General features: G+C 33.4%; 1 protein-coding gene across 1 annotated transcript; it reads left to right on the top strand.

Moving 5' to 3' along the window:
- Positions 1-3,027: 3,027 nt before the first annotated feature.
- LOC118031390 (uncharacterized) lies at positions 3,028-4,652 on the top strand. Its single transcript, XM_035035782.2, has 2 exons — positions 3,028-3,397; positions 3,511-4,652. Exons 1-2 carry the CDS (start codon positions 3,185-3,187, stop codon positions 3,949-3,951), a joined length of 654 nt encoding a protein of 217 aa, XP_034891673.1. The 5' UTR covers positions 3,028-3,184; the 3' UTR covers positions 3,952-4,652.
- The last annotated feature ends 6,082 nt before the right edge of the window (positions 4,653-10,734 follow it).

Raw genomic sequence — 10,734 nt, 5'->3', positions numbered from 1 at the left:
AATTCATAAGAAAATTCTGTATAATGGCAAATTCTATACATAAAAAAAAAAAAATACTGTAGCAAAACATGTCATTAACCCTCATGATGGATCCCATTAATTTTGATACGTTAAAATCACAAATTTTAAACAATATAGAATATATAAAGTTGAACATGAAACACCCATCACAAATTAAATCTTTAGAATGGAACCTAAACTTAAAATCAAATATATAAGTGTGCCAAAAACATGTGATGATTTCTCATTATTTGGACCGTGAAACTAAATTCGGTACATTGGAATTTAGAAAAACCAGCCCATCTGCACTTTAAATTTAACTTTTCTGTTAATAAATTTAGTACGTACATATTAACCAAGTGTAAGTGACATCGTAACTCCATTTTATCTTTTTTTCTGGAAGTATTTGACACGGATAATTTAATGGTGATAAGAATAGATTCTGACAGTTCTCATTATCGCTGATGAAGTAAAATAGATCTTTGAAGAACTTAGAGAGGGGGAGTACGAGAGATCGAGAGATAGACATAAACAAAAACATAAATGAAGGGAAGAGGAGGTGGATTGAGAGCATTTATCAGAAGGAACGTGATGAAGAAAGCGAGGTGTTGGTGTTTCAATGATCAATGGTCATCCTTGAATTCTGCATTTAAAGTGAATTCAAGATTAGTTAATAAGGCAGGTAGACTTAGTTGAACCCCTCTTTTCTCTATCAATGTCTTTTAATAGTTTGTTCTCTTTTCTCTATCAATGTCTTTAATAGTTAGGTGATGTATCAGTGTATTTCAAACTAAAATCCATTTTCTCATGAGGTTCATGGCTGAAGAGGTCAAGGGAAAAAAAACTCATTATAAAAGCTTGATATAAATTAAAACATGTGAGAAGACGGTTTAGAGAAATGCCAGACTCAAGCGCCTATGAGTTTGGGAAGATACTAAACTTAACTCCCCTGAACTTAGCTACACATTATGCCCGAGTGCTTATAGGTTTGACAAGATGTTAGACCTAGCTCTTTTAGGATGAGCTACCCACCAAGCACAAGTGTCTGCGAGTCTAGCAAGATATTAGACCCACCTCCTTTAGGTTGAGCCACCCACTAGGCACAAGTGTCTGCGAGTCTAGCAAGATATTAGACCCAACTTTTTTAAGCTTGACTACTCATCAGGCCCAAACACCTGCGAGTTTGGCAAGATGTCAGACCCAACTCCTTTTAACTCAGCTACACACTAGGTCTAAATGCATGTGGGTCTAGTAAGGTGTTAAACCTAGCTTTTTTAGGCCGGGTTACGCACCAAGCCCAAATGCTTGCGAATTTAGTAAGATGCCAAACCCAACTCCCTTGAGTTTGACTACTTCTCAAGCTCAAGCGCTTGCAAGTCTAGCAAGATATCAAATCTAGCTCCCTTGTTCTTGGCTTTGTGTTAGACACCCAAGTTCTTAGGGGTCTAACAAGATGTTAAGCCCTTGGGCCTAAAGTTTATTTAGATCCAAGCACCCAACATGAAAATCTAAAATCATTATCTCTCTATACCTTAGCTAGGCAAAAGGTCCTCTAAGAGTCGTTCATAGACATTAATATTATATAGAATGATATAAGGCCGTCTTCTATAGGCACATGACTCTCACATCAACATTAATGTCATGTAAGGAGCATTTACATTTACATTACTGTTGATGTAAGGGTCTCCCTCTCAACTTGGATAAAAATAAGAAAAATACTTATGACTCCTTAAATAAAAGGAAGAAAGTTCAAGGTATAAAAGTTATAAATACTCTTTAAACAATTTAGGTAGGTTTACCATCTTTACCCTCTTACAATCTATTCCCAACATTTATCATCAATGAATTAAAAATAAATATTCTTGCTCTTAGAATTCAATGCACATTTATTATAACTCCTCACTATACTTTATTGACTTAATTATCAGAATATCCTTGTATAAATCCCACCAAAAAGGTATATCTCATGGTTCGATTAAACCCACAAAAAAGAAAAATCAGCTCGTGAGCGCGCACAACCATGTGTATATAACCACGTCTAAGCCATTAATAAATTTTCATTGAGAACTACTGTTAGTTATATGCATTATTGCTATATATATATATATATATATATATATATATATATATATATATAAAAAACCAAATAGGATTTGATATTGTTTGAAAGGATTTTGAAAAAAAAGAAAGAAAAAAAGGCACGCAACTGGTGGCACAGAGAGGGGGCGAGAGATGCTATTAATGAATTTCTAGCTCGATATATCTTCACTTCAGACGCAGGTTTTCTATGGTTGAGACTGTTAAGAGCTTTAAAAGCGCTTGTTCATGGGAAGTTTAAATATATAGCTGAGGAGGGTGTTGAGGGCTTTAAAAGTTTTAGCTGTTCTGAGCGACCCTATGGCGGAAGTTGGAGTTATGATCTATTAAAGATATCTATAAGCATTAAAGACCTTCTTCAACTGTACACGGACTCCCCGCATTCAATACATCCTTTCCACACCTCCCCCACTCCTTCAGTACGTCCTCACCGCATCTCTAATTAAGGATTAGTACCAAGAAATCACCCTTTGCTCGTCTTAATATTTGGGCTTTTGCTTTCGGCTTGGCTTCCTAATTACTATCAAGATCATAGCTAGTTCTGGCTCCAACAACAAATATATATATATATATATTATATATATATATATATATATAGCTTCTTCATATGGTTATTTTTCCATATGTAATTAAATTGTGTGTCACTGCAGTAAATCGCTGTCCTTCGAACAGCCAGGAGTTTGTATGCCCAAACATAAAAAATTTCAACCCATGACCAAAGCATGACTCAGTGTGACGTACGTAGCTGTATCACGGTCCATCGAAAAATGTATGTGCACTACTGTGATGGCACACCAAAGCTAAGGGTGTGCATAAATGGGCAAGAAGCGCTGGTTAGGTTTCCAAATCCTTTCACATCCTGGCCTTTATTAAGGAGTTGTTAGGTAATCCAAAGAGACAACTTGGATAGCACGTCATGCATAGGTAGGCCCTTTGCCTTCAAAGTTGCCCTATTAGATTCTCCCTTGCAGTAATGTGACTGACCAAACAGCGCAAACTCAGCCTGTATAACTACCCAAACCTTTCACATGTTGATCACTTCACTTCAGAAGTGAGAGAGAAAGTTGAGTTCCTTTGAATAGAAGTCATGGTCTCCTTTCAAGCACTCCCATCTCCAAACGGGAAAAGGTTAATCCCAGAGCTTAATGAGTCATCAAAGAAGAGAAAGTGGGAAGAGCCGCAAACTGAAGGGATCCTCGAGAAAAGATCGAATCCAGAAAGAAGAAAATCCTTCTTTGAAATCGAGCAGCACCTTGAGACTCCATTACCTCTTGAGTGGCAAAGATGCCTCGATATTCAGGTATTGTATAGCATGATTTGTTGGATCATGATACATGTGTGTACTAAAAGTAAAACTCTCTAGCACTAAATTTTAGTTAGACTCTTGACCTTTTCATCTGTTTTTGCATGCAGTCAGGGCAGATACATTTCTACAACACAAGGACCCATAAGAGAACATCAAGAGATCCAAGGGGAAGCCCCGAGCCACCAAGTCCTGATCATGATATGAGCTTAGAACTTGAGCTAAACCTACCATACGATCAATCACAAAGGAAAAGCTATAGACACGACCATATTACAAAGCAGAATCGTGGTGGCTACATCCGGGATTTTGGTGATTTGTTCAAGGAATCTAGCAGAGATAATGGGAGTTCAGGAGGACCAACACGGCGTCCATCGTGGTTAGCATTTGAAAAGGATCAGCAAGAAATGCTAGCGACAGTTTGCACAAAGTGCCACATGTTGGTGATGCTTTGCAGGTCCTCTCCTACCTGCCCTAACTGCAAATTCCTGCATCCACTAGAGCAAAGCCCTCCTAAACTATTCAAGCAAAGGCTTAGCCTCTTTTGCTAATTTTCAGGGAGAAAAAAAATCAAAGCCAGGTTTGAAGTTTTAGGATGCTAAACACTTGATGGAGTTCCTTAATTCCCTTCATCAACATGGAATTAAGGGCTAGGATCGTACATCTAGCTAGAGGTAGTGTCGCTAAATAATAACTTCTAGCTCTTCGGTCTCTATTGAAATAAAAATGACTGCTCTGTGTATGTGTGATAGAGAGTATTATTAGTATGCGAATATACAAATGTGTTCTAATTAATGTACAAATTAACTTTGAGGGATCGGATATTTATATGATGCATGGTGCTAGATTAGATATGTTGAATCCTTCTATAAGAAACTCCAATTCACTTGATCTGCTACCGTCTAATGCTTTGCGCGCGGGATTCTTTGGACTGTCCTTCTGTATCAGCAAAACGCCATTTCTTGGTTTATGAGTCAGATTAAATTCAATGGAGTAGCCTTGTGATTAATTTAGAATCCCATTATATATATAAAAAAAAAAAAAAAAAAAAAAAAAAACCTAAGGGTTACCATAAGTGATCCACAGTGAAGGCATATATATTTCACCTGAATTGCTGCAATGTAATGACTTTTTTGTTCTTTACGAGTGACCGCTAAAGAAAAGCAGATTGAGAAGCAAAATAATCTTCATAAGGTTCAATTGATATTTCAAAATTGAATGGAATAAATTAATCTTTTACAATTCTGTTATATAATGTAATTATTAATTTGCTCTTACAAAAAAAAATGGTCTCGCTCACAATGATTTTATGGTCTGTTTTTTTAAAAAAAAAATAGTTGAAAGACTCAAATACTCTTTAAGGAAAAAAAATACTTAACATTCTATTATGGGTTTTTTCATCATGTTTTTTTGCAAATTAATCTTTTAATAAAAAATAAAATTTATAAAAAAAAATTATTGGCGTATGTTATACATGCGCCAGCTAGTGGTCATTGCATATGTTCTTCAGATGACACGTACAACAACATCCAACGACCAAAAATAACCAACTATGGTGTCACCTGAAAAATCCTGTGGAGGTGCAGCCAATGAGGTGGTTCGTGTGGTTCAATTAGTGATGGTTCAATGATGATTGGCTTTTTTTTTAATTTTTTTTATTTAATTTTGATATTCATTCTTTTAGTTGTTAATTTTTTATCATTTTTTTAATTTATTTTTTTCCAATTTAATCTCTAATTATTTTTTTTGTCATTTAGTTTTTGTACTAAATTTAATCCTTATTGTTTTGATTGCTATTTTTTTAAAATTTTTTATGATTGAGAATTTTGCTTCGTTGTTTTTCGTGCCTATCTTCTACAAGTTAATCATGGTCTCATGACACAGATTAATGTTTTCAGAATCTAGCTTGATTTAAGTTCAATTATTTTTATTTCTTTTTAAAAAAATTATTTATTTTATTTTTAAAAAAAAAATTTCCACTCTCATCCTTTAGCTTTAAATTATTTATCCTTGAATTTTGTGATTTTTTTTTTTTTTAAGAGTTATCTCAATCTTAATTATATCTCAAATAATGTATTAATCAAATTATCCCAAATCACTTCATGTTATCATCATTTAAATATATTTTTTTATATTGAAAAAAATGTAATCCGGTTGGCATAGTAGTGTAGGCAACCTATTTAGTAACAACTATTTTATAATGTTTTCCTTTTCCTTTTCGGTAAGGTCATAACTATTCTACCATTCAACTTGACTTCAGTGATTCATGTTGTGTGGTTGGGTCACCACTAGTCTACCATTAAGTGATTCATATCGTGTAGGTGCGTGCACGTGCACACGTGCGTCTTTCTTTGCATCTGGAATCAGTGCATCTTAAACCATGATAGGCAACACGTAGGATTTGCTTAAGCATCTCGTCTCCGTAAGGACCGTAACCCCTACACTTCCGATCCAACATTATGATCATTTCAACGATTATATAATCAACGTAGCTAGTGCTGCTTCGCCTAGAGGAAACTGGCACAAAAGCAATTGTCCGAAATTAGAAGAATTCGTATAAATTGTACAGCAACGCATTTTATCCATCGGGAGAGGCTGAGAAATTCTGATGCGTTCATCTTTCAAGTACCTACTCAGACAATTGGAACATAACTCTGATGCACGACACATGTTTAGTAAACTAGCACAGAATTGCTTGGTTGTAGGAACTTAAAATTAATAACCGACTAAAACTCTCATTTCTATATAACGCAAATCAATAGCACAACTGCGAATTTACACAAGCCCTAAATTAGTGATGTTGAGTCCTAGACATGCTATTCAAAACACATTCGATCGACTGAGAAAAGGCTCGATTGCATAAGTAAATTTCAGCATCACTGCACCATAAATCCCATATTCCTGTTGTGACTAGCAGAAGAGACTACTACAATATCGGTTCCCTTGTCCGGATCGACAACAAAAGACGACAAAGGATCTATTCTACGATCATGAGAGAATTACGTACTGAAACCGCTGTAGAATAGTACCAGCCCAAAACGGTTAATCAGACTTCTACTGCCTTTTGATTAGCCAAATAACTTGATGTAATTCGACATGTAATAACGGGTGATTCTGAACAATTTGGTATGTGTTTCCTACAATTATATGAGAATTTATTTCAAACGGATTATGAGTATATGTTTCCCACAACTAAATGAGAATCTATCTTAGATAGATTACATGAATGGCATAATAAATATATTTATGGATCAGTGGGACAACATTATTCTCAAAAGGAGATTTTGTCATGTCAGACCAAACAACAACTCAAAAGAATCATAACTTTTGATTTGACTGTTAGATCGCGCTTAAATGTTTATAGGAGTTTTTGAAAATTATTTTTCTTTTAGTAGTTTTTTTGTTGCTATGCGGACCATCGGATATTGAGACATCAAAAATCTCGTCAAGGCTCTCGATTTTGTAGTTTTTGTGATTTTCCTTATTATTTTTGGATCTCGTGCTTCTTTCCTTTGTAATATTAGGTTTTTGTTTTGTTTCCTAATCGAAGTAAGGTTTTTGGTCTATTTAAAGTTTTGTAAATATTAAAAGGAGACAGACTTCATTATTATTATTTAGAGATAATAAACTTGTGAATTTAGAGCTGTGTAGCTCTTTTTACCCTTAAAACATTATGTGTTTTTTATATAATTATTGTTAATTTTTAGCTTTCATTTGCATTAGTTGATATCAAAGCCTATTGATCTCAGATTTATTACAAGTTGTGTGCTGCAATCTTGTGGAAAGAAATTTATTTGATGATGTATGCCCTAACAAATCATGATGGAAAAAGCTAGTGGAATAAAACGTGACCAAGAAGGGGACGAGGAGCCCCCTTCAAGAGAGAAATGTCCAAGAGCTCATTACATGCGAAGGCAAATCCTAGAATTAACCTATAGGTTGGAAGAGAGGGACCTATGAGATTGTTATTAGTGTGTCTTTGTATATTGCCGATGGTTGACCATTCTAGTGCCGGGTCTTTTCAAGAATAATAATTCATGGAGAGTGAGCGGGCCTATCCTCCAATTAAGAATGGCAATTAAGGCCCATGAAAAATAGAAAAGGTACTTTTTATCCATTTATTTTTCATTGAGTATTTTCAGTTTTATAATTTCTAATTATTTATACTAATTTTTATCGAAGAAATACCATTTTTAAATATTTATATAATTTTTTAATGATCATTTTTCATTAATCAAGATAAATTTATAAAAAAATATATTATTTGAAAATATATATTAAAGAATTATAAATATAATAATTATTTACATATAAATTCGAGTATATATAGAAATTCTTGAGTCAGAGGATGTCAAATCCACTCCATTTCTAAAAATGAAAACACGAGGACTCCACAAACGCATGTACAATCATAATCCCTTACTCTAATGGCTAGATGTTGTTTTTTAGCCTACGCGGAAGCAAGTTTTTTCAAGAAATGTGTTTGGCTATTTTTTGCTACCATTGCCTTTCTTTTCTTTTCTTTTTCTTTTTCTTTTCTGTTTTTATTATTTTAGAATTCTAAAAATAACTTAAGGAAAAAAAAAGATGATGATTGAAGAATTAATAACTGGGAACGTCAAGAAAATAAAAGGAACTAGCATGACCTAATATTTGAAACAATTTTAAGAAAATATAATAAATAAATAAAAACAAGAAACAAACAACAGTGCCAAAAATGACCACTTTTTTATGCCTCAACAGCAGTGCAAACCAATATATATATATATATATGAAGTTTGTTGTTGTTGTTTTTTCGCCCATGTTCAAACAAATTTTTGTACATTAATATTAAATCTTTCTTTAAATGATGGATACGTTGATTAAAAAACAATTGCGCAAACTCTTGCAGCAAGTCACTGGGCCTTTTCCATAATAATATGGGCTGAATCAGGGACAGGCCCAATTTGTTGATTACTTAACAGGCGGCATGCTTGCTGCGCGGCTATTCTCGAAAATCAAGATTCAAAATCTGGAGGAGGTAGCGCCTTTGTATATCAAAGTACACTCGATCCATTTCCTCCTCCAAATTTTCAAAAGAGAGAATCACCTCTTGTTTTCAAAAGCAAGAAAGGAGCGAAAGCGAGAGATCAGAGTCAGGATGGAAGGAGCAGAGAAGATGGAGAGCAAAGACAAACCTCTAAAATCACAAGTCGTCATTCGATGTGCCAAAGCTGCCATTCTTCTCTCCTTGCTCAAATCGTTCCCAAATCGCCACCTGACAACCTCAATCGAAGACCAGAGAGAGGTTCAAAACACACTCTCCCTGTCTATCTCAATCAAGTCATTCTGTTATTTTTAATCTTTCTTCGAAATCCTATGTGTTTGTTTTTATTGGAACTCGTTACAGGAGAAGGAGATGATGATGAGAGAGATCGGCGATCTGAAGATGGAATTGGCGAGGGAGCGATTGAAGAGTAAGAGGATCAAACTCTGTGGCTTGATGGAAGTGATTCTTCAGGTCATGGCTGTGCTTTCTATTTCAACTTTCCTTTTAGTGATTGTGCTCGTGCAAGGTTGAATTTAATGGCGGCATCTTATTTCGCTTATAGTAGTAGAGATTCGGGTCGCTTCTTTGATTTAACTTTCTAGTCACTACGCCAACGGTTGTGAGTTTAATTGGTTAATTGCAATTGCTTCCTTTTGGACCAGTTTCAACAATGCCATGTATGAAATGATTGCCTCTCTGAAAATGGTGAGCTTATATTTATGGCTACAATTTGCTTGTTGAGATGGACAAACCAATGTAATCGTACCTAGCAACCGAAGTGCTAAATTCATATCCAAACTGCACATATGATGCGCATGTAAAACCACTGAATTTACTAAATGCTTTAAGCGTTTGTTAAAATAGATGCCCACTCTCGTCTCTAACTACAATATCCTGATGCTTTGAATCCAATAGTCTCTGTTTTTGAAGAAAGGACGGATTTTAGCTACCATAGCTTATAGTCGACGCAGCAGATGCAAGAAAATAGAAAATAGTCACTTTGGAACCAAGAGAGCGGAGAGGACAACACATACAGCACACGAATATAATAGCAAACGAAGCATTGAAAGCTGTTACTTGGATACTGATGAGGGGAGATGGGGTGTTATGCGAAGGTGGATTTGTTCAATCCAAGTTCAACCTGAAGATCAGAAATCAAGGCTTTTTAGGTACCGTTGTGTAATTTTTGCTTAATCACAGAGAAACTTTTCGATTGCTCAAATAAACTTTTTGTTTTTTATAATATATAATTGTTTTTCAAATTTTAATTTTGTAAAAATTAAAATAACATATTTTTACTCATGGATATCTTCTTTTTATTTATTTTGCTTGCAAAATTAATTTTACACTAATTTTAATTAAATATATTTTTAAAAAACTATAATTAAAAATATTTTAAAAAAAAAAACTATTTTTATTAAAACTGTAATTGCAAAAGCTACTCTAAATCAAATATACATATTAAAATATGTTTGAAGCGGTGATTGCTGCGTTTTTATCAACCATAATTTTTCATTGTTTGGTTACAAATTGACGCACAGATTACAAGTGGGTTCCATGGAAATGGAAAGGTGTGAGGTGTATTGAAAAATGTAGTAGTATTATTTAGAAATATATTAAAATAATATTTTTTATTTTAAAAAATTATTTTTGATATCAATATATTAAAATAATCTGAAAATAAAAAAAATATTATTTTAAAAAAAAAAATAAAAAAATTAATTTTTTTAAAAAATATATTTTTAAAATACAAAATTAAATAAAAAGCTTTTTTTTAAGTGAAAAGCTGGTATGTACATTTAGGTCCATGTTATACATAAATTGATGTTGAGTATCCAAATAAACAAGGATATTTAGATTCATATAAAGATATTACTTACAAAATTTTCAACATCAAGAACAACAAAGGAGTAAAACGATTCAATTATGCAACTTACCACTATACAATAATATCATATTTCTTTAATAATATATAAAAATTACAATGCACCCTAATATCATTTACAAATATAAAATTGTTAACATGCCTTTTTTTGATAATTTTATTAGCAAAAACACTTGTAAAAACATTTTAACTAAATACATATGAACTGTTTTTTAATCAATAATAATTTTGTTGAAAGTTTTAATTAAACATTTTTTTTTTTAATAAACTAATTAAAAATAATTTTTTAAAACTTTTTTTTTTCAAACACGGTAGGGTACTTTTAAATCTCTAAATACTGAGTTTCGAACCTGGTTCCGGCTGGTTCCACCCAACAGTTACAAGGCAAAGGCCTCAAACAATCCAGTCCACTCATTCATA

The sequence above is a fragment of the Populus alba genome, chromosome 11, assembly GCF_005239225.2.
Source record: "Populus alba chromosome 11, ASM523922v2, whole genome shotgun sequence".
Taxonomy (NCBI): Eukaryota; Viridiplantae; Streptophyta; class Magnoliopsida; order Malpighiales; family Salicaceae; genus Populus; species Populus alba.
This window is presented reverse-complemented; position numbering and strand designations above follow the sequence as displayed.